General features: G+C 32.4%; 1 protein-coding gene across 2 annotated transcripts in view; it reads left to right on the forward strand.

Annotated features, from left to right (window-relative positions):
• Pdfr (Pigment-dispersing factor receptor) overlaps positions 1–25,752 on the forward strand; it is a 118,508-nt gene that overhangs the window by 74,807 nt on the left and 17,949 nt on the right. For both annotated transcript variants that reach the window (XM_077446015.1, XM_077446014.1), the window contains exons 3-5: positions 9,601–9,711; positions 12,855–13,009; positions 14,686–14,789. In XM_077446015.1, the coding sequence (XP_077302141.1) occupies positions 9,601–9,711; positions 12,855–13,009; positions 14,686–14,789 (370 nt within the window). The remainder of the gene's footprint in view (positions 1–9,600; positions 9,712–12,854; positions 13,010–14,685; positions 14,790–25,752) is intronic.

The raw sequence follows: 25,752 nt of genomic DNA on the forward strand, positions 1-25,752 counted from the left end.
CAAAACTTACACACATATGTACATACAAAGTCTCTTTCGAAATGATATATTACAGACTAGTGGTTTTACCCGGCTTCGCTCGGTATTTGTGATATAAACCGATTAAACATGGCCAACCTAATAGTAAACATTTTATTAAATTTTTTGAGTAGTCTTATTTTATTTAAATTTATTTGGTCTATTTCGAAATGATATATTAGATATATCAGCGGACGTAGACAGCTGACAAGATATGTAATAATTGCCTTATTAATTACGTACATACATCGTAACATTCAGAATTCAATATTTGATCGATGTTTGATGTTCGTGTGCCGATTTATAGCTTCTTGTTTGTATGTGGTTGTTCATATGCACATGTGTATGTAAAATAACTGGTACTGGTAATTTATAAAGTATTAATTACTCGTTGTTTTACCCAGCTTCGCTCAGTATTTGTAATATAAACAGCTTAAACATGGTGAATCTAATAGTAAATATTCATTTGTTTTTTTATTAAATTTATTTGAATCGAAAAAAATATAATATTCAACCAATTGAATTGTCGTCATAGAAACTTTGTTTTGCTTACGAAGTTCCCAACCAAAGATACTTACATATATACAAATGTACATATATATGTACATACATGCTAACATACAGTCTCTTTCGAAATTATATATTATGTACATTTATAAAAATTATACCACTGCAACATAAGAACATTATCATTGAAAATATGTGTTTTGTTGTTTGAAAAAAAATATATAATACCAAATAAAGATACACGCACTTATTGCAGCATACATATGTACAGAGCAGTGATGGCGAACCTTTTTGAGAAGCGGGTCAAACTTCGTTAATTATTTTTTTTCGAACTAGCCCGCGGGTCATTATGTCAGTGAAGTCATTTAAAGGGGAGGGGGGAGGGTAAAAAGAATACTAATAAATTTGGAAATCAAAAGATTTGTTAACAGAAAAGTTGATCGTCCAAAAAGGTTATGTTTTCTTTTTATTTTACTATATTGTAAGTGTCGAGCAAATAACTTCTTATTGAATACTTATCTCGCAGATAACGCTCAGTGAATAGATGTAGTTCTAGCTGTGAAATGTCAGATCTGACACATTTGGCCGTAAATCGATATATAGAGGCTATATGCCATTACACGAAGCTATACGCCAAATTTGTAATTTATATATACATATGAGAGTTAAAACTATAAATATTTATATATTAGATATAATGAGAACCTATAAAGCAAATTTTATAAAATATAGAGTGAAAAAAGTTATAAGCGTTTAAACAATTGAAATCTGACATGGCGAAAAGTGAGAATAGTCAAAACAAACGCTGGATAAACGTCAAGCACTTTTTCGTGGGAGCGTTTTCAAACGCATATTACACAATATTTTTGCACCATCGTAATAGCGGAGGATCCATTTACTTATATTGATGACCAAAATGAGCAATATTTCAAAGTATGTACTATTTACAATAAGATACAATTTTTTTACTGAATTGTAATCGTAAGTGAAACGTAAAGGAGGTTTGTAAAAATTAAGGTCAATGTCAAAAATTTATATTAAGACCCCTTGCATTTATGAAGTTGATGACTTTTATTACAACTGTCATTACATTGGAAAATGTTTTTAAACCTTGCTTCGCACATAGAACTCGCTGATGTATTATATAATGAAATTCAAATGTCTAATAGTTTGCTTTAAACTGATATTTTGAATAAATCCAATATTTTTCCCACCATATTAGGAGCACCGTTTGTTGTTACAGAAACAATTTTCTGTATGTTGATATCCATTTCTTTAAATGTATTATTAAATTCTTTAAAAATTTCAAGACCAGTACACTTCCCTTTAAACGTTATTAGTATTTTTTTAAATTTTTACGCGTCGACACGTGGGTCATTCAAAAAGCCTTCTTGGGTCAGTATCTGACCCACGGGTCATAGGTTCGCCGTCACTGGTATAGAGTATCTCAAAATTCACGCAAGAAGTAATTTTGATATAAAACACAGGTTTATATTTAAAAATTGAAATTTTTTTATTGATTCATAAAGTATACAGTATAGGGTTATGTATGGAATAGCATATCGGGTAAATGGCCTCCACAGCTTTACTGGGACATATTTTCCATGACCATTTTGCATAAATGCGGCTGAATTTCATTGATACAGCGCTCAATTTCCTCCTTCAAGGTGAGGATGGTTGTAGGGTTGTTGGCATAAATTTTACACTTCAAAAAACCCCAAAGAAAAAAGTCCAATGGCGTTAAATCGCATAATCTGGGTGGCCAATTCTGATAACCAAAACGGGAAATTACACGACCAGGAAATGACTCATGCAGTAATTGAATTCATTAATAATTATTTTGATATTTTTTCTCATTTTTAATAACCCTGAACTGTTGGCTGTCACGCTGTCTTTTTATTTTTGTTGGCAACACACAATTTACTGCACAAATGGGGCAAAATTCAAATCTTGCGTGAATTTTGAGACACCTATGTATATACGCTGTGTACTTCGATATATGTATATTTTACTATATTTTAACTAATTTCTGAATTAAACATGCATTAAATATGTATGTATACATGCATACATAGCTAATGTAATTTCAGTGTCCCATTGAATGGATCGTTGAATAAAATATTGAATATTCAAACTATAAGTAAAAGAACGAATCAATCAATCATCTGGAATTTGGAACATGGAATTTTTTTTTGATTTGACAAAATACCAGCCATATATAATACATACGTACATGTTACAGTAAAAGCCTCAAGGCTCACATATGTATACATTATCTAATAAGTGAAAGCATCAGCTTTGATTTTTAGCTAAAGCTTAAACTAGAAGGAATACAATGGCTAGCAAATTCATACATTTGCCACTGTGCACTAGTAAATTTTCTGATCAAAGACAACGCTTCAAAGTTGGACAGATAAGCTGGTTACGTCGTTACACTTTCAATGAATTTAATGCTCAAGATTGTATTCAATTAACCAATTGATTGTTGGATTGATACGAAATAGAAAATATTCAATCTACTGTATAAGTATTACAACTACACCCGCATTACCTAAGATTTTAGATTAGGGAAAAGTTATGCATCCGTTGTACACTGTTAGTAGATCATTTTGACTATGCATACACATACTAGACAACGTATACATGAGCGAGCTTTACAGGCTTACTGTAATATACATACATATGTATGTACATAAGCAACCCAAAGTCTCAGGGTAGAAACACTAGTACGCGAGTATTTTTGCGTGAAATATCAGAATATCATATATGTACATATAATAAATAATTAAATATCGGAGTTTTCCAAATGCAAAATATGTAAAATGGTTTTAAAAACGGCCGACCATTTTTTACATATATTTTAGAAAATAAAAATTAAAATGTGTGTTTTTACTGCTAATTACTATTTTGTTTTATACATTCAGATTTTTTGTGGTATCCGTAATTTCAGTTCCGAAAAAACAACCCCTTCCGAGAATGGAAACACATTATATTATAATAACATTAATAACATTGGGGATATGTTGGTGTTGAATTCATCCTGTAATTTGTAGTTCGACTACTATATTGCAGGCGTTCCCAAACGGCTAACTTTTTAATGAGTTTTTTAATGATTATAATCTAACTTCATGTCGGTGACATTAGCATACTTCAATGGTAACTAACCCCCCCCCCCCCATATGTCGGGAAAATCTCAAAGCAGTCTAAATAGTGCAAGTGGCTCAAAATCAAATCACAGATTATTGATGGGCATGCATTTCACAAACAAAGTAAAGGTAATAAAAACCATGTTTAAAAGTAAAACCCCATAAATTAAGAAAAGCCCTCTCCCCTTCCGCTGGAAAAATTGTTTACATTTACCTAGGGAGTATAAAATACCAAATAACAAGCTCTTATCTCAAACAATAGTAACTAGCCTAACCTATTTCTTAATACAAATGACAGTGTGTAATCGTTTTTCGTAGTGAATTTCGTCACAATTTTCGAAGATAAATTTAACCACATCACAATTCAAAATATCCGATTTTCTTATCATAAATTAAAGCACTCTGATTAAAAATTGAATTTTGCGATACACAGAATATTGTAAAATTTATGCGACTCGAATATTGTAAAATTTACGCGACTCGAATATTGTAAAATTTATTTATAAACGTTAGTTTCTAGGTAACCAAGCAACAAGTAAACATTATGTAATAATAATTGCAAGCAATATTTCAGTCAGAAATCAAGTGAGGCTGATCGTACGAGGGGCTGGCTCATTGTACGTATAATAATTAGGGGATGTCCAAATTGCTCACGGTATGCTTAATAGCCCCCCCCCTCCCCCCCCTTCCCCACCTCCGCATCGTCTTGGTATATTTTAGCCCTTCTCGAATCTGAACTTTGGCATAAGGGGGTCAAAGTTCGGTGGCCGCAATTTCCAAGATTATTATTTCTCCCCCGAAGGAGACAAACCATAAGGGTGAAAAGAGCACGGAAGCAAAAAGGACACTTTGAGAGGAGGATAAACTGATTTTTGCATCCGAGAGCGTTGTTTTACTCCAATCTGTGTGTGAAATGTCACCGAGCTTTTGTCTCGCATGAACTCCAGTTTTGATTACGACACCGTGCAAAACTATCGCGAAGAACATCCAGTGGTATTCAACTTTAATAAATGTATTACTTTTCCAGTTCTAATAATAAAGTTTTTTAAAAACATACCTCTTCTATAATTTGTATATAAAATCATTATTTTGAATAAAATTACCAATAATTTTATTTTACTACCGCCATCTATGTTTAAAACTAAAAATTGAATAGACGTCAGTCACTTTTCAGAAATTCAAATTTCAAACGTGTCTTACACGATATTTTTGCACCATCGTAATGGTGCAGGATCCATTTACTTATATTGATGACCAAAATGATCAATATGGCATAGTATGAAAACGATCGGATAAGAGGCAAACTTTTTTCTGAATTGTAATCATAAGTGAAACGTAAAGGAGGAATGTAATATGTGATAAAAACGTGGGGCATTTGACTTTACGTAATTGAAGAAATGCGATCTCAATGTCACAAAAAATAAAAATGACATTGTTTCACGTTCAATGTACATTTGTACTTCATTTAACCACTCCATTGCCATAAGCGCACAATCGTATTTAAGACTATGACTCGAAATTAATTTTACTTAAAATTAGTTGATTAATTTTACTTCGAAATTAGTTTTCTTCACAGTGAGATCCGAAAAAAGCCTGTGATACTAATGAAATTGAAAAAAGTTAATACTTTTCGTTATTTTGTAATATATGTATACAAGAGGTAGTGTCAAGCGTTGGCACTAAACACATATAATAAAATAATCGAATCGGTTTCTTCAAACGCGTGGCGATTAAGTGGCTAAAAATCTCATTGATTTTGATTTTAAAATGCTTTTTATTATTACGAAATTATGTTCACAATACATCTTATATCTATTTTAATAGCTACTGATCTACTGATCATTTTCTATTTTACAATTTAATTTAATTTGGTTAGTAACCATAGTATTATATTATTCTAATGTAAATCTACAGCATAATAGGAAAAATAACTCAAAAACCTATTTAAAAATCTCATACATATATGTATGTATGTTATACGCTGCGCTACAAATGGTTGCAAACCACGTGGCCGCATGCTCATTTCGCCGCATGCTCATTTCGCTGCATGCTCATTTCATACTTTTGTCTCGGCTTTTGCAATTTTAAACTTGCCAGAAAGATCCAACTCAATTTTGAGAATTGCCAATCATCAATGTACATCGAAATGTCATCTGCGCAGCTCCATGAATATCTCGTCTTTCGTACATGCTGAAATTCAAACAGTCAAAATTCAATCGAAATGATCATGCAGCCGCGTGGTTCGCAACCATTTTTAGCAAACCCATATCATACGGTGTCCAGTCAAAAGCACTATATGTTATATATGTATATACATAAATATAGTGTAAAGTAATTTATGGGCGCGCGCGCGTATTAATGTGCCATTCACCCGTTCGAAATTATGAATTAATGTGTATGTGTGTGTCTTCGTGGACATGTGTACGCTCCCGCGCAGCACATCTGACGATGACGACACCCGTCGCTCGGCGCTAAATATCAGGAGCACATGTCAGTCGCTCGACGCGATCAATCGTCATGCCACATCCCTATGCATATCGCATACTCTTGGTATTTTAAAATTTGTTGTTTTGAAATCTTCATACTTGTCGACGCGTCCGCCACATACCCACATATATACATATATCGCGTCCGTTTTTATATACATATATTACTAGCTAAACCCGGCAAGCGTTGCAATGCCAAAATAACGCATGCAATTCCCGTTCCTGTTCCTGTTCACTTTCCCGTTCCCATTTCTCAATGTGTTTCAATAAGTGAATGCTTCAGTTTCAAATTGATACTTAAAAATCAAATTAAATAACAGTAATGATAATTAGTCGGGAAAATGCAGGCGGCGAACACATTTTAAAGCATTCAATTGTTTGTTTATTTTACCCTAACAACGCAGGTGGCGACGTGAAAACATTTGATATTATTGCGTTGCAATGCCACTCATTTCCGTTTTTCCCGTTTCTGTTCCCCTTTTATGGGTGATTTTTTTTACAGAAACCATCGCGGACATGCACACAATAATTCATGTAAGTTTCATCACAATCGGTTGAATGGTATAGGAACGCATACGTGACAGACAAACATTGATTTTTATATACATACATATATGGAAGAATATACCGCATTTGCAGTGACGTTTTTTAGCAGTTTTAAACACACACATACATATGTGGATTTGTAATAGTTCTACGATGCAACAATTTTTTTAACAAAAGTGAAATAGGACACCTGGGCCATGAAGAGGGCCAGAAGTTGTGAGATTTAAACGATGTCTATTTCAGTCTTTTTTGCAAGAAATGGACACAACGAACGTATCGATATCGATAAAAGTTAATAAGAGAACGTGCAGTGGGTCTATTTACATTGCGGATTAATGGTCGAACGTGACCCATAACTATTTCTGGTTCAGGAAATTAATTCCCCGAGGTCAGTTTATTGGTGTGCGAAACATGTTCGCCGATTTTTTAGCAATACTAACGCCACCGCGAGCGTGCGAAACCCCAAATTGATTCGTTTAGCTGCACCTCAGAATTTACTCGAGATTGCTATTATTATAAACACATTTTATTTCGCCATAATTCGAAGACGACGCCAATCAATCATTCACAATTTCCATTCAAAATGATCAATCGTTTGAAATTGGCGTCGATCGACGATGAGACTCGTTTGATGTATTTTCTTTTGTTAATACTTCAATTAAAATGAATATCAGGTAGATATTTTTTTCAATATTTTTTTTGTATAAATTAGCCCTTTTTAAGACGCATCAAAGTAAAGAGCTTGATTCATATTGACATATTATATATAAAAACGGGAGCGAAGTCATTTTGGCCTCATTATATTTCATAAAATTATTCAAAAAAGCTCTCAAAGACTTTTTTTTCAAAATAATCACTCAGACATATTTTTGTCGGGATACGTAAGTTCGAATTTTCACAAAACTTCATCTATTGTTACTACGTATGTATGTACATACATACATAAAGTAAAAAGGTTTGTGCCAGACGACATTGTTCAAATGGGTACCATTTATCGGCCTGGCAAAAGAGCCCTATTTCTAAACAAATTAGGTATTTATCACGACATTATGTATATGCGAATGCCTATCTGCTAGGATTCCTGGTATATATGTATGTATATAATAACTAATACATATGAAAATGATTAGTAATCATAGTATATAGTAGACTCTTGTAGAGTCTAATATATGTATATACTATCAAATACATATATTGGCCTGGAAAACACTAACTTAATATCCCCATTCAAAATTGTATGCACACAAATAAGTATGTATATATCGATCCACTTCGAGGTCATCCGTAAATTACCTGAGTGGGGTAGAGGGTATGATAGATATCATTTAATGTGATCATTCATTACGAAATCTATAGGAAGGGGGGGGGGGTCGTAAAAAATCACGTAACAAAACGAACAATACACATATAAATTCATTTTCATATACAAAGTTATTTGATCGTGATGGTGAGACGATTCGACCTCGAGATATTGAATTCGCTTTTGCGGTTATAATTTGCAATACAAATGGTGTCAAGAATTTACTTAAATTACTTAAACTTATTTAGAATTTTCGCCATTTGATTTCGACCCAAGTAAATTGATAAAAAAAAATAATTTAATACAATTATTATGTATATAACTGATACATGATACTACGGTACGCATCCTTTTCTTTGCTTGTGGTTGGGTCTTCGTAAATGCAACGACATCTACAATACTTAATTGTACAAATACGAGGGTTTCTCTTTAAGTTTCTGGCCTAATAATGAAAAAAACAAATATTTATCATCGAAATTGGTTTTATTGTTTTTCAAAATATTCTTCATGTCGATTATAATACACTTTTGCATGCGATGGAACCCATTTTCGAAGCACTTTTTCCAATCCGATTGAGGTACCTCCAAAACAAGCGTTTTGAACGCATCAACCGCTCTTCGGGAGTCAAAAATCGTTGACCTCGTAATTTATTTTTGATGTGCGGGAATAAAAATAAGTCATTGGGTGCCAAATGAGGGCTGTGCGGAGGATGACCCATCATTCGATGTGTTGAGTGCTCAAATAGGCGGTTCTTTGAGCCCATGTGTGAGAGCTCGCATTGTCATGATGGAGAATGATTCGTCTTTGGCGGCTGGTTTTCCTTATTTCTCCGAAAAATTCTGGCAAAGGAATGGTTGTGTACCATTTAGAGTTGACTGTTTTTGCTTCGAACAACTTTGATTCAGCTTGGAAGGCCCATACGGTGGAATGCTTTTTTTGTTTCGAGCTCATATGCATAGATCCATGATTCATCACCTGTGCAGATGTTATACACGGTGCATGTGATGCACCGTGATTGTATTTTTGCAACAATTCCTTGCACCAATCGACACGAGCCTCTTTCTGCTCAATTGTCAAATTATGCGGGATCCAACACGAACAAATCTTTTGTACGGCCAAATGATCATGCTATATCTTATTGATTGGTGTCATACTAATGTTCAAGGATGCCTGAATCTCCCGGTATGCCATATGACGATCTTGAATTATCAATTCACGCACAGCATCAACATTTTCTGGACGACAACAGGTGATTTTGGACGACTTTCACGAAATTCATCCTGGAGCAAACTACGCCCACGATTGAATTCGTTATACCAGTTATTCTCAGTGCTGTAGGATGGAGCTTGAACGCCATATAAAGAACTACATAAGTTCATCGATGCACTCTTGCCTTGCCTTGGCATGGAAATGTTCACGTGTTAATTCCATTTTTGACAGCTATGAATTTTTCAAGTCCCCGTATACAAAAGAATACGTTATTGTAAGACAACGTATTCTGGACGTTTATGCTAAAAATGCCAGAAACTTAAAGAGGAACTCTCGTATTACAGTTACATGCACACATTCTAATTTATTTCTTATATTCTTGTTGCAGGTTCCATATATTGTGATGCAGTCCACGACACCTACCTGTGCTGGCCACCTACCTTGGCTGGAACGTACGCAAACCAAAGTTGCCCAGCAGTTCGACTAAGCGATACAAAGAGTAATCAAAATAAATCTACTCATATAATTGATATTCAATACTATTTTGTATATTGGTTCTAAAGAAATTGGCCACCTACCCTCATTTTTCACCATTATTTGAATTTCATTTATTACTTTATTTAAGAATAGTGTTATAAATTTATGTAAATCGGAGATGCAAAAAATTGGTCATAGGTGTCGCCTTGGGAAAAACTCTGAAACCATAGTAAATATAAATTTTATAAAACAAAAAATGTACATATTTTGGTATTTTGGGATAATTTATGTAAGTTCAATTTAAGAGACTCGAACAAAAACGTGACGGTCAATGAGGTCACAAGTTAGACGGAGATACAGATACCCCTACACTTTTTGATAGAAAATTACAAAAGAAAAGCAAAAAAAAAAATCAGATGTGATAGCCAGACATTTTCCCCACGCATGTATCCATAAATAAATTGCCATAAAATTTTCCGAATTCAGAATATTCGATATTCTTCGATGAAATTTGCCTTCACCTGGAGGAGACTGGGGCCGCAGTGGGATGAGGAACGTTCGTAGGTGGAAATATATCAAACACCAACATTTAAGAATTTTCATTAAAATAAATTTGTTTTTAATGACATTGAAACAATATTAATATTAACATATTGATATAGCCTGAAGAAAAAGATCTCCGATCAATGTATTTTGCCAGTTGAGACAAAACAGAGACGAGTTGAAGCGTGTTGGAGGAAAGCCTTCATCCAGCAGTGGATGGTGAATGGCTGTAGATGATGACGATGATGATGATGATGATATGTATATATATTGTGCTCAAAATTCAATCGCCTAAAATTCATTCGCGTGTCTTTACGACAACTCACGTCGCTATATCTTTTTGTTTTTCATATTTTTCATAAATTATGCTAAATGCGCCAGACTCTTTCAAGGGTTTTTTTTAAATGAAATTTAGTGGTATGAAAAAATACTCGAAATCCTTCACTGTATGCTATGTGAATAAAGATAAACACATTGTTGTGAATAATCCGTCTCGAACACCTGTTCGAATTTATTGTATCGTAAACAAAAGTATTAGCCCTTCTCAGACAAGCGTCCGTCGCTAAGAAACAACTTCGACAAAAAATCGAGAAAAAAATATTTCATACATATGTATCTCTCTCAGTTATTGAAATCACCTAAGCCTACATACAAAACGAAACGTATTGGACACTTCAAAGTAAATCAAAGAAATGGCTGGATTTACTTCTTTCTATTTGTGAAAAAAGCTACTTATGTACATAATACCGTATTTTCATAGAATCGCTTGATTTTGTAAACAGTATGCTACATACATATAAAGGTGTGTATATTCGCAAATACAGTAAGAATTTTCGTAAATTTTTATATTGATTAGTTAAATTTAGGGTGCTCTTTCGATGTTAATATTTAAACAACCATAAATGAAAAAGATTTACAGACAGGTGTGTGATCTAATTGTGTAGTGATTTTCAGCACAAATCACAGCGAAACAGTTGCCGAAATTACATATTCATTCTTTAAATTAAATTTATGCCAGAATTTATAGTACATATGTATGTACATTTATATGTATATGTTTGTAGCTATTGAAATTGAAAAAAAAATCAATTTAAAACCACAGTATATTTCAATTATTTTAAATACATACATGTGTGCTATGTTCCAAATGTTTTATTTTTTGACAGAATATTGAGTTTTTTTTTACATTCAAATAAATGAAACAGTCTGTTGCCTATAGCGAAATGTTTTCCAATTAGCTATTATGTATATTAAATTAATACTATTTATACACACACACATACATATGTATGTATTCGAAAAATTCTAATTTTGGTATTTCCAACGTTGGACTCAGTGAAAAACATTGTATTAAGGAAACGATAAAAAATGATTTAAAATAATGTCCTGTGCCTCTCCGACCAATCGATTTATATCGACAAAAATTACGAAAAAGTTTTTGTTGTGTTTTTTTTTAGAATATTCCCAATCTCTACTATTTGAAAAGTAAATAAAAATCTCAATAGCTCAAAACCTATTACAGTTGAAGCGATTATGATTAGTTCTTACTGATTAAGGAGAGTTCAAAGTCGCCGTTTTGCCAGAAACGGCGTTTCTGGCAAAACATTATTTTCACGGTCCAGTCGTTATTTTGATTATAAAAGTTGTAGACAACTTTCTTTGTTTTTTTCGTGATCTTTTCCCACCTTCCACCTGTCCGAATTACCCCAGATAATACGGTTAATATAGTGGAAATTAATTAGCACGAAAAGCGTATGAAAATTTTGTTAGCACGAAATAACATTCTAGGTTCGACAAAAATGTGTATTCTTTTATCACGCCACAATAAATGCTTAGAAATTTTTCAACGAATGATTATTGACATTAACATGCGTATTACATTTATATATATATATATATGTATATATATACACAAACAAATAGAAGCAATGGGTTTTGACCACAACACATCGAAATACGTGCAATTCAACAATTTTATTTTATTTAAATTCATGATTCTTATAAAAAAATTATTCAATTACAATGTATTGGTAGATTGACTTCAATAAAATTGGAGACTCTAGTTGACATATACCGTAATACTATTGATTAAAGAAAATAGTAAAAATACGTCGAAGTTAATTGATTTCTCACGACTCCCAATAAAATGCTACAACTCTGACTCTTCATCCATGGTTTACATACAAACGTTATAAAAGACGCAAAGCAATTTTTGGAAACAGGCATTCGTAAAAGGTTCGAAATCTTTTCCATTATATTGCGGTGGTCACAAAGACAATTTTTGCTATGAAAACTGCAAATGCGGAATATTTGGCACTCGAATTTAGTATGATAGTTATCGTTAGTGTGATGGACTTTTCGGCTGCCAGATGTTCCGTTATAGAGATTTAAGTGACTTTTGTGACCAATGATCAACGAACCACATACATACATACATATGTATCGCATATCAATTAGAAAATGTATTTTTTTATCGTCAAATGACCTAAAAACATTTATTCCACATGGTTTCATGTTAAAACCTTAATTTATTCATTTAACCTCTAATGTAGGTGAGCTACATATTTAAATACAATTTGATATCTAGCATTACGTCGACTTCAATAATTTGTTCGTTTTCAGAGATGGTGATGAAGAAGTGCAACATTTTTGGCTTCTGGGACGGAAAGGAACCCAACGAAACCAGCAGTAATGTTGGCTGGACCAATTATACGCCTTGTGTTGCACCGGAGATTCAACAACTGTTCAACAAACTCAACGTGGGCGATTCGGGAGATGTGAGTTTCAAACTTTCATACATCCTTTCAACATCCACAGGATAATATTGTATCATATGAAACATTTCAACAATTAAACGTTCAACAGAAAAATCGCGCTCTTTTAAAAATGTATAAATCGACCTACACTTTACAGGGATGCCATGCATATATTATGGGTCTACATCGCGGCATCGAAAGGTCGAAAGATCGAAAAAGCAAATATCGGATAGCAATGATCGAAAATCGAAAGATCTCAAGTCGAATGATCAAAAAGGATGTATGCATGGTAAACGGTACTATGTATGTATATATAATCGGTCTCCGTGACGAGACAGAATGTTAAATGACAGAAAACGCAAATATCGGAAGGCAAAGATCGAAAATCGAAAGATCAAAAAAAAATCGTGCATGGTAAACGGTACATACTCACTTAATTTCCGCGAACAGGATACAACAGGAACTAGAGGAACAGGCTTTTCCTCCCGTATTAATGTGCGCGCGCACCGTTTTTTTTTTTTGATCTTTCGACTTAAGATCTTTCGATTTTCGATCTTTGCCTTCCGATATTTGCGTTTTCTGTCGTTTAACATTCTGTCTCGATACGTAGACCCATATATAATATACTTATATATCAGTGGCATGCGGTGAAATTATCTCTCTTTTTGTCGTACAGCTTTGCTTAATGTGCGCAGGCAGGATACGGGAGGAAAAGCCTGTTCCTCTTGTTCCTCTTGTATCCTGCTCGTGCAAATTAAGTGAGGCTGTACGACGGTGAGAGAGAAAGAGAGTTTCACCGCACACCACTGATATACATATATACTACCCGCTTTTCATATGTATTCATGGAAAAAGAAAATTTTTCGATTTTTCGACCTTTCGATGCGGTGATGGTCACCGATATATTATATACATATGTATGTACATACATACATAAGAAGTGGAAGAGACGCATTGCATACAAGTGCGTGACGTGTAACGTTTCACTTTTGGTCACCTCCCAACAAACTTATACTGACTGTTTTAATCCGACAGGCAAAATTTTCTAAATCTTTTCACGTCGACTTAAAATTGAAAAGGATTGTTTGGGATTACTGGTGAATATGTATGTACGTAAATACATATATAGTATGTCATCGGGTTCGGATTACTGCAAAACGACATTATTTTAAGTGCCAATTAATGCTACTCTTGGACATCGTCATAACCCAATTGCACAAATGTTCGACACATATCTGAAGAGCTTGTGTCTAATTGTGAATTTGATTTATTTAAGCTATGTACTTTCTAAATTTAAATTTTCTCATCTCGCGTACTTATTTAGAAAAAGTTATCTATTATATTGAATTACTTATATCATCTGTTTTCTTATAATCTCTTATTTGTAGTAGGAAATACATAGATAAGTGTGTAATTTTAAAATTGCAACCAAGTAAACAGACACCATTTACTCAACTGCTAACTGACCGATCAAACATTTTGTGAATACTTTTTTTATAGAGGAGGTCAATTCAAATTGCATTCAAATATAAAGTTGTGTGAAAAAGTCAATAGAAGTGAGTAAATATTGTTAAGAAGATTTGACCCAAACGATCAGAAGCGTCGATTTGAAAATAAAAAATGGAAAAACCAAAAATAGAAAATATGCTTGTCGTGTCTAACAGTACAATGAATATAATATAACGTTTTATTTTCAGAAAAAAATGGAAATCGCAGCTAGGACGAGGCAATTGGAGATATGTGGATTTAGTATTTCTTTATTGGCCCTGCTATTATCCTTGACGATATTTTGCCGTTTCAGGTAATTGCCAGTTTTTTTATTTCCATTTTTACAATCCCATCCATTTGCATGTGTGATTGATTAATTGTTTAATAATTCACCGCGATTCCCGGTATGTGTGTAAAAGTGTTTTCAAATTGACATACAATACCATTGGTTATGCAACGAAATTGATTCCCAACCGTGTGCTATTTTGTACTAATCAATAATTCGCATTCAGGCAGATCATACAATTTCAAATGTCAAATAATGTAAATCGATCATTTTTAAATCTTTCTAATAAAATACTTACAGCTATTTTTCCCCTTCATTTCACGTTTCTATCATTATAACTACTTACAATTATTAATTGGTCTCGTAATTCAACCATTTATGTAATATGTATACATAGATATAGACCCATGTATACATTTTGCAGGTTTGCTGCTGAAGCGGATTGATCGTAAAGTATGAAGAAACATGATTTTTAACAAAAGCTTTTTATTAGTACGTAGAATGGATGAGTAACGAAGTATAAGTGTACATTATATTAATCAGTGGTGTCACCCTAATGGTTTCCATGGGGTGTTAATTAAAAGTTTCCGGATATCCGTTATTTAATGTATATACGTATGTGTGTATTTGCAATATTTATAATATGATCACTTCGTTTCACGATTTACGGCCGATTATTTAATTAATTCTGTATGATAAATACTACATATTTGTATTTACGGCGTCCAAAACATTGCGATATGGTCTCGACCAGTAGAACAGATTTTTTCTGTGCAAAGCTCGTAATTATTTGTCGTCAAGCCGAAATTAAGATTTATTTATTATGACTGGAATGTCGAAGCCCGAAGTGTTTTTAATGTATTTTTTCGGATATCTCGAGAGTGCTCGACTGCTATGCTCGAGTTATTCATGGCTTCGTTAAGCTTGAGATTTTTTTCTTTTACGAAAAATCACTTTGTGTGCAAAAAAATCAGAAATCTGATGACAAAAATATGTAGACTCGAAAAGAATGAAAATCACAAGCTATGTATGTATGTATGTCCGAGGAGGCTTTTCGCCATATTTAATTGTATTTCTAAAATTTTGTTTGAATAACTATGTATGTATGTATATTATTTGCTACAAAAGTTTATCTCATTATTTTTCACCACAATATACATATGCAGCCTTTCTTTATACACATGAGAGAGAGTTTTGAATTTTCACAAAATGGTTCAGCAGAACTTTTTTTCACACTTTGTGCATACAAAAGAAAAAAAATAGGTTGGGAAAGCGTTTTAAATTCGTTTCTAAGTATAAATGAAAAAAATAAAAGCCTGCAAGCTATGTAAATAATGCGTAGTAGAATACATAACATTTTTACGACTTCGACGTTTTTACACCGTAGTGGAAATTAATAGGATTTTTTTTCTCAGGCGAAATTATAATTACTTTGACAGAAGAAGGATGGGCTTGTGTACTTTACATCAAAACATTGTATTTGTAATATAAACCGCTTAAACATGGCTAATCTATTAGTAAACATTTTATTAAATTTATTTGAATTTTATTTTATTTAAATTTATTTGATTTATTATTAAATTTAACATACATTAAATGTTACAAAGTCTCTTTCGAATAATATATTAGATGTAATATTGGAAGACGATTTTTTACGATTGGAATATCGGAAACAAAAAAAAATCGAATATTTTTTTACGAGATGTGACAGTTCAATTCTTGGAATTCACTTGTAAAAAAGAGTATGATACTATACTATAGTCAAACCGATCTAGCATGAGACTTACGTAAAATGTACATGTCATCGCATTCACCCCCCAACTGACCCGCGATAGTCAATTACATTTCGTTTCAGTTTCCCATTGCACTTTGGTCAAGAAATACAAAATTGTAGAATTTGATTTTTTTTGTGAGTTTTGAGTTTATGTTTCGTACATATTTGAAAATATTTACATTAAAAAAATTTTAATATAAAATACGTGAGTCGTTGATATTATTAATTAAATTATGGAATACGTATATATTTTATATTAATGGAAATTTACATTTTTACGCACATATATGTAGTACCTACGTAATTAAGCAAAGTTTACATATGTACGTAATTTGCTGATTATAAATTATTTTAGTGTAGAATAACAAAAATTACATACATATATATAATATGCGAACGGTAAAACAATGTTTTTACAGTGATTACAATTATTATTATTTAATTCCATAGCGATTGTATTTCAAAGGGCAAAGTTGAATATATTATAGAAAGAACATTCATCTTCGAGATTGTAGAATTTACCAGGTGGAATGAAATTTAAACTTTTGCCAAATATTCGATATAATGATTAAGAATATTTTTAGTTTAATATACGTACATACATATCTATTTTGTGTAACGTAAACCTTGGCTAAATACGAAAAATCTCTGGCAATGTCTCATTTTTCATGTATGTAATACGATATTCGAATATTTAATATATTCGTTTTTTTAATGAAAAATGGTTTTATTTTTCATAAGACAACAATCAATCTGAAAATTTTGTATATATTGAGTATATTGATATTGTCTAAAGTATCAGTTTTGACATTTGTGCTCATTATGAAAAAATAAATACACTTAGTCTAAATCTAATTACTTGTTAAGGTAGCTTATAGTCGTATATTTGTTTATCATTCTAGATATTTGAAAGCTATGAAAGATTTTCAAAGAAATTACGAATGTTACAACTGACTCTGACAGCACGGTCAGTTGTAAAACATATCGGGGTCGAAAGTAACGTACAGTATTCCGTTTAATCAAGTAAAAAACAAGAAAAGTATCAAATTATATTTCACAAATGTCCAAGAATAGTATTTAAAAAGAAATCAGTTGGAAAATCCGCGGATGTTCACCACCAATTTGACAATAAATCAAAAACAAATTATTTCAATTCACAGTTGAGGTATTTAAAATTAATTAATCCCGAGGCCCAATTTTCACTATCATGACATTTTCACTATCGTACGATGTTATTACAACTTCTGCTATATTTTTTCAAATATGGGATACACCGTTATCGGTCACTTTTTCACACATTTGTACCGAAAATGGTCCAATGGGTCGTTTTGGTATATATCACTGTCAAGCAAGGATAAACACTAGTATAGAATTTCAACGAAACAGCTGCAATGTTTCCTTTTGAAAAGACGGAACCATGTTTGGTACCACATGATACCACGTATGTGACCACGTACACCATATTTTTTCTGTATGTTTAAAACTATCTAAAAAAAAAACGTCCCACGTACCGCGTTGTGTGATTTTGCCCTTAGCAATCACCTTCTCTATCACTAGAATCTTCTATTTCCAAGCATTTGAAAAAGTAACAACCATAACAATCGGGCAGGTTGAAGTCAGAAGTGACGCAGAGTTCTAAGTAACACTGTTATTTTGTACCTAAAATACCTTTTGTCTGATTTACATATATCAAATTACACTGAACAACAAAAGCTCACGTTTATTACTTACCGGAGTAGAGACTAATCAATATTTACTAAGCTTACAGATTTTTGCCTTTTGCAGTCTTTAACTCAAAATTTAGTATTGTTGTGCCAGAAATTAGTATTGGAATCAATAATCTCATGCTTTTCTTATATTGATTGTGAATTTTGTTGCTTAAAAATACGTAGAATTAATTATATAGCGAATTTCAAAACTTTTTCCACCGACTATTCTAGACCAAAATTTTAATACGGTTACACATATGTATGTACATATATATATATATATATATGTATATACGTCATCGCGTTATGTTCCTCTAAATTCACGTATACATATATGTATATATATATATATATATATATACACAATTTAATTGCGATCTACACTGGTGTTTTATGACTATATATGTATATATATATATATATATATATATATATATATATATATATATAAAGATATATATATATATATATATATATATATATATATATATATATATATATATATATATATATATATATATTATTTAGAAATAGCGATGTACAAAAATACCGGATCCTTGATAACATAAACGCTTTGCGTAAACAAACAAGTCGTCGCTCGAATGTTTAAACTCATTAAAAACCGATTCTACAAACATATGTATTATATGTATGTATGTGCATATATACATACATATGTACGTTTCCATATACATTATACTTACATATTTGTATACAAAAATTTATCCGAACTGGATGCATATTCCGTTAATAGTTTCCAATATACCCCCTTTTTCTCCAGACATTGATCAAGTCATCATCTTCCTCAAGAAGAGTTTTGAGAAGACCAGCATGGTAAAGCCGTTTCATTGATGATATTTCACCTTGGTCTGTGGCTTGAATTAGACTCGTAACATTAGGCGCTAAAAATTTAGTTATCATAAGACCGTTGTTTGTTTTTAATATATGTACGTATGTACATATTATAGTTTCATTCGGATGGTTTAGTCTTGAACCAATCTTCGAAGATCTCTCAATCTATTCCATGCTCTTTTTCGGTTATAATAATCAATATTTTTGCTAGGCCAATACACTTCTTTTAGAGACTGCATATTTTTAATTAAAAAAATGGCGGTTGAAATTATAATACGTAGGAAATCAATTCAATTACTTACTTATTTAATATTAAATATACAAAAATAACTGACTGTTTAGTAACCCCGCCTTTTCGGTTGATAATAGCCCTTTGGGTGAAAACACACTGAGTGGTATGGGACGTCATGTGTCCTTGGCTTCCCGCTGTCCACGTGCAGAATGAATAGATTCGGGAGTTCGCACGTGTATGCATCCGTATCTCTTACATTTCTTCAAATATGGGATTCATCGTTATCGATCATTATCAAGCAAGGATAAATAAAAAGGTGATTTTTGGGACTGTGTACCATGAATATGAGCTAGGAGTGATTCGATTTTTTCGCATGTTTGAAAGTATCTAAAACAAAAAACACGTACTACATCCTACTATGTGTGTGTTCGCCCTTATCCTGCTAGATACACTTTATATACAGGCATTCATCAATTCTTTAATTTATCCATACATTGTCAATATTTATTTTTCTGCTATTGTATACGATTGATATTAGAAGCCCCTAGAAATTTTCAATAAGGTTAAGATCTGATGAATTACCTGGCCCGGTAGACTTACAATATTAATCCTTTCCAGATGATCCTTCATAGTTCCAACGGTATGACAAAGAACACTTTCTTATAATCACCCTCAAGATTTTCGGAAGAAATTTCAAAAAATTTCGTTGATATTTGCATTCAATAACCCTTTGAATGTTGACGTCTTCTCTGTTGGAATTCTACCACGCTGAAAATTTTTACGAATATTATTATGAAATTTTTTTATACCTTTACTATTTATTATATTGTTTTTAATGGATTAATTGCGTAGTGAACATCTTTTTGTTAAATAATCGTTTACATTCGCTATCCACTTCTAGATGACAGCCTCTCCATGTATTTATTTAAACCTTTGAGTGCTGACGTATTTTATGTTGAAAGCCCGCCACGCTGAAAATTTCGACAGCATTTCCAACTAGAATTATTTAAAAACCCAATAGAAACAAGTATAAAAATTTTAGACAATCCAAACAAACCCTTGAGCCACTACCGTCGAGAATTTCGAGTTTTGTAAAGGTGTGTTTAGACTCTCAAATATATCTTGCAACATTATAAAATAAACAAAAGAAGTCTATTAATGAATGTATTTTTCCAAAACTAGTTCCATTTTCTTCATTGTTGTTAAAATGTAATGCTCACAATCTAAATGCCAAGCCACAATCTAAAATACTCAGCAGTTAGGGATTTCCATCGGGAAATTCTGCAATGGTAATAAATTCAGAAATTCCGGTGTAAGCCAGTCTTTATAAACGTTGACAAATGAATGTTACGGATTACACGATCCATGTTAAATGCATTTTTTTAATGCTACCTGGAAAGGCTTGGCGGGTAGTATCCTAATTTACTTTGTACATGCTCAAAATACAACGCCTATCTACATATATGCTCTGCAGCTGATGGCCTAGAGTCTTAATAAACAAAGTCTCTACTTCAAAACATTTTGTGCGAAAAATAAAAAAATAAAATATTTTACAATGCGGCTACCCTGTGTGATCTATGCTAGCGGGAAAGCATCGCCATTGGAACTGTTTGTTTGTCAGCCGGTTTATGGGGGCGGCACTCAAACTGTGGTGCGCATTAACTTCCGAACCGGCGATCAAAATGTTTATAAGAATTTTATTTTTCCTTCAGTTACTCATTTTGTAATAAAGCAAATATGCAGATATGCATTTTATATACAATTTATACAAACACAAAGATACATATGTATGTACATATATTCATCAAAAATTTACTAGCTACGTACATACATATGTATATATATATATATATATATATATATATATATATATATATATACACTTAATTTGCGCGAGCAAATTAAGTGAGTATGTATATTATACATACATATATATAAAATTGAATGTCTGTTTGTCTGTTTGGCTCCTAAACCACTCAACCGTATTAGGATGGAACTTTCAGGATTTGTTGTATGCATGTCCGGGAAGCTTACTGTGAAAAACAAACGGGAATAAACCTCTTAATAATAATATTCGTAATTACCATTTTACCGACGCGAAAGTTTGAAGTGCCATTGTGTAGTCAAGGGAATGAGTTCGTTGGTAACAACATTACCAGTTAGTTTATGACGACACGGCGTTGAAGAGACGTTAGTAGAGCTCCAACTATCGCTTGAAACGGGAACGGGAACGAGAATTGCATGCCTTATTCTGGCATTGCAACGCATGCCGGGTTCAGATAGTATTACATTTTTTATTTTTTTTATTTTATTTTTACATACAGGAAGGCCTTACAGGTAAATCCCAATGCGCCTTCCTGGCCAATTACAAATACAAATACAGCATTTTTATTATAAGTCGTTGAATTGCGAGACAGAAATTAACGAGACATCTATGAATTGTACATAAATTTTTATTGTACATCAATCAAATTTTTCAAATAGTGGTGACATAGTAGGTAGGAAGGATTTTTAGCCAATTTTTTTTTCCGGGAAACGTTTCAACAATGAAATCAGAGAAAATTGGCAAACTCTGATAGGAAACGATCAACCTGGAGCACAAATCCAGGTCTGACCAACAGCATACTCTGAAAAATTCATTTTCATTCAGGGATAGAACCCGGCATCTTCTTGACGGTAAGCAGAAGCTTACCGTCCGAGCTATGCTGCTGGCTAAATACGTAATTCTATAATCACAGCATTCTAAAAATAAATTAAATTAAATCATCATTGTTGTCTATCGTCTTCTGCACACAACTTGATATCACTCAGGGACTCCAATAACAGTATTACCGAAACTGGTTCCATTGGGTTTTGATCAAAATTCGACCTTCGGTACTACCGGTTGTAAAAAATAGACTACCGGTAGTACCTAAATAAATAAATAATTACATATGTATGTTACGTACACCGCGTAAGTTCAATTGGACTAGGCCGAGTAGCATCCCAAAGACTGTGTGACCGTTTCTTTTCTGTTATATTTTTGACCATTGTATGTAGTGCATTAGGAATTCCTGTAATGCTACAATGGTCCAAACTTTTAATAAATAAATTAATTAAATAAGTATATAAATAATAGCATGAAGATTAATGTGTAATATAAACAATGGTCCGCTGTAGGTAGACACTTAGGGAAAAAGTACATGCTGTCCCTTACACCGCATGGCTTCCTACAGCGAATGGACTATTTAATATAATGTATTGTGAACATAATAAAATTTATGAACAATAAAAATCGAAATGAATCTCGGATAATAATTTTTATTCGGAACGTCAAGCTATAATGGTGCATTTTACGAATATGTACATTTTAACTATATTAAATTGTATCACGTGTCTTTTATGTGTTTATGTTTATGTGTTTATAATAAGCTTTTAGTGAGCAAGTTTATACAGATTTACGAACCGTGCAAGTTTTCGACTGCACCTTGCATAATCCTTGCATGCTCCTCGACGTATGCACAGCATTATTCAGATTTATACCGTGATGTTTATAAAGCATGTATTATGCATGTGCATATATTATACTACGATAATCTATGTACGATATTAAATGATAACACATGATGGACTATTCATTTCAACTATTAATTATGAGCTATCTATTATTTACGAGCTACTGACGATTGATTAAATGAACAAACCAAATTTTCAATTCATTTTCGAAGTGTTTTCATCATAATTTACGTGAAATCAAATCGAAAAGCGCATAGAATTTCCAATTATTCGACTTCATCAAATATTCGCATATCGAATAGTTTTAAACAATAGAAAACAGTGTGAAATATTAATACAAAATAATTAAAATGAGTGGGGTCAACTATGTACATTGAAAAGAAAATTTATCGTCATACATAAACATACGTAAATTTTAATTTTAAAAATAATAATGTGTTAAATGTTTCAAAATTTAATCTCGCCCTTAATTTTGTTTTTATTATTCATTCTTTGGAGAACACTCTTTCAGTGGCAGTTGACGTTGGCTTAATTGTTAATAATGTTTTTAGAAGGATGTCTAATGCTGCGTACGGACCAAACCAACGACGATTTTGGGCCAACCTTTAAAACCTCTCGGTTTGTTAATGAAGTAATTGTTGACAATTCTTTGTATGCAATGATTCGATTTATTGTTCACCTAAATATTTTGCGATTCGCCTTATGGTCCGTACGCACCAAACCAACGACGATTTTGGGCCAACTTTTAAAACCAGTAGTGTACAAAATATCGAAATAAAAATTAAATTAAAAAATTGAAATTAAATATCAAAATTAAGCTAAAGAGCGAGATTGAGCTAAAATGAGATCATCGTTGATGTTTTGAATTACAACAATGTTTTGAATTACGACGATACGCATTACAACCAGAGAAATATTATAATTTCTCTGATTACGAGCGAAAAAAAAACCTGGTTATTATTTCTTAAAAGTCGTCACGGTATACTACTGTTATTCAGCCGTTGATGGAATATTTAACAAAAAAAACGTCAGTGTTGGATGTCGGTGATTTTTCAACGGGTTTTTTTTATCTTTCGTCGAAATAAAATTAATAATCGCACATTATCCGATAAATTTTACCTCTGAGATGGATTTAATTATTTGATTTATTTCGACGAGAGAAACAATTGAAGACATTATCCGATAAATTTTACCTCTGAAATGATTTAATTAATTGATTTATTTCGACGAGAGAAACAATTGAAGACTAAAAAAATTTCGATTGATGTACCGACAACGCACCGGATAGCGACGATCGCTCGATCACCCATACAAATACATGATTTATTCTCAGTAACTGTGCATTACGGGGAAGTAAAAATAATTATTCTTTGATTTTTTTTCGATCTTAGTGCGCATCTTCGACAAACAAAAGTCGAGGATTACCTGTATGTGATTGTTGATGATCTAATTTTAGGTCAATCTCGAAAATTTATTTAAATTGGGCATGTTCTGTTTTAACTTTCAACATTTTATTTTAATTTTAATATATTGATTATAATTTTATTTTGATATTTGAATTTAATTTTAAAATAATAATAATAGTTTTGATTTTGATATTTAATTACAATTTTTAAATTTAATTTTTATTTCGATATTTTGTACGCTATTGGTTTTATCCTGCTGGTTAAAACGTTGGCCCAAAATCTTCGTTAGTTTGGTCCGTACGCAGCATAACGCTTCGGTTCGTTTTTTTACATACCTCCCTTTACGTCAGTGCTACTCAAAATATGGTCCGCGGCCCAGTACTGGTCCGTGCACAAAGAAGTAAATAAAAAAATAAAACACAATCTTATGATAACGTTGCATCATCTCACCCATTATATATAATAAATTATATAAATACAAGGCTTGAGATTCGGAGATATATATCCGAATAACGATTAGTTCAAAATATTCCAAATATATTCGAATATCGAATATTTGAACATTCGGATTAGAGACTCTAATTCCAATACACATGTTAATTCGCATAATAATGACCATGACGTATCTATGTATGGGTATATGTTAATATTATAATTATTACTTTATAAATTACCAGTTGTTTATTTTACATACACATGTGCATATGAACAACCATATACAAACAAGAAGCTCTAAATCGGCACACGAACATCAAACATCGATCAAATATTGAATTCTGAATGTTACGATGTATGTACGTAATTAATAAGACAATTATCTTGTCAGCTGTTTACGTCCGCTGATATACATATCTAATATATCATTTCGAAAGAGACCAAGTGACTTTAAATAAAAAAAAAAACTATTCAAAAAAATTCAATAAAATGTTTACTTTTAGATGGCCATGTTTAAGCGGTTTAACGTTTTCGAGTAGCGTTTTCTTCGAATCGCAGTTATTCCAGAGACATATTTTTCGAATCGCAATTTATCGAATGATGCATTGTTCGAATTCGTATTGCTAGCGAAGTTTCAAGCCGTTGGCACATGTCCGGTAATAAATAAGAGGAAGTAAAGACACGTATAAAATTAGGTTGAGGGGCATTTTAGCGAATGAATGCCATATTCAAATCTAAAATGCCACTGTGCCTGAAGAAAAAGATTTTCAATCATTGTGTCTTGGAAATTGAACGACAGAATGTTGCATAAGGTCCAGTGCACTCAATGAAGTATGGAATGAAAGTATGATAGAATGGGGAATACGTGGGTTATTAGTATGACAAAGATTGTTAATGTAATGGTGAGAGTAAATAAATTGAAATGGCAAGAGGCGGGTCACGTAACTAGAAGAATGGACAGTGGACGAAAGAAGTGCTCGAATGGTACCCGAGAGATTGTAAATGGGAGATGGATGGATGTGATCAGAAAAATATGTAGAATGAGAAGGATGTGAGTTACTCAAAACAAAGACGAATGGAATTTGAC

The sequence above is a fragment of the Arctopsyche grandis genome, chromosome 2 (assembly GCF_051622035.1).
Source record: "Arctopsyche grandis isolate Sample6627 chromosome 2, ASM5162203v2, whole genome shotgun sequence".
In the NCBI taxonomy this organism is placed as follows: domain Eukaryota; kingdom Metazoa; phylum Arthropoda; class Insecta; order Trichoptera; family Hydropsychidae; genus Arctopsyche; species Arctopsyche grandis.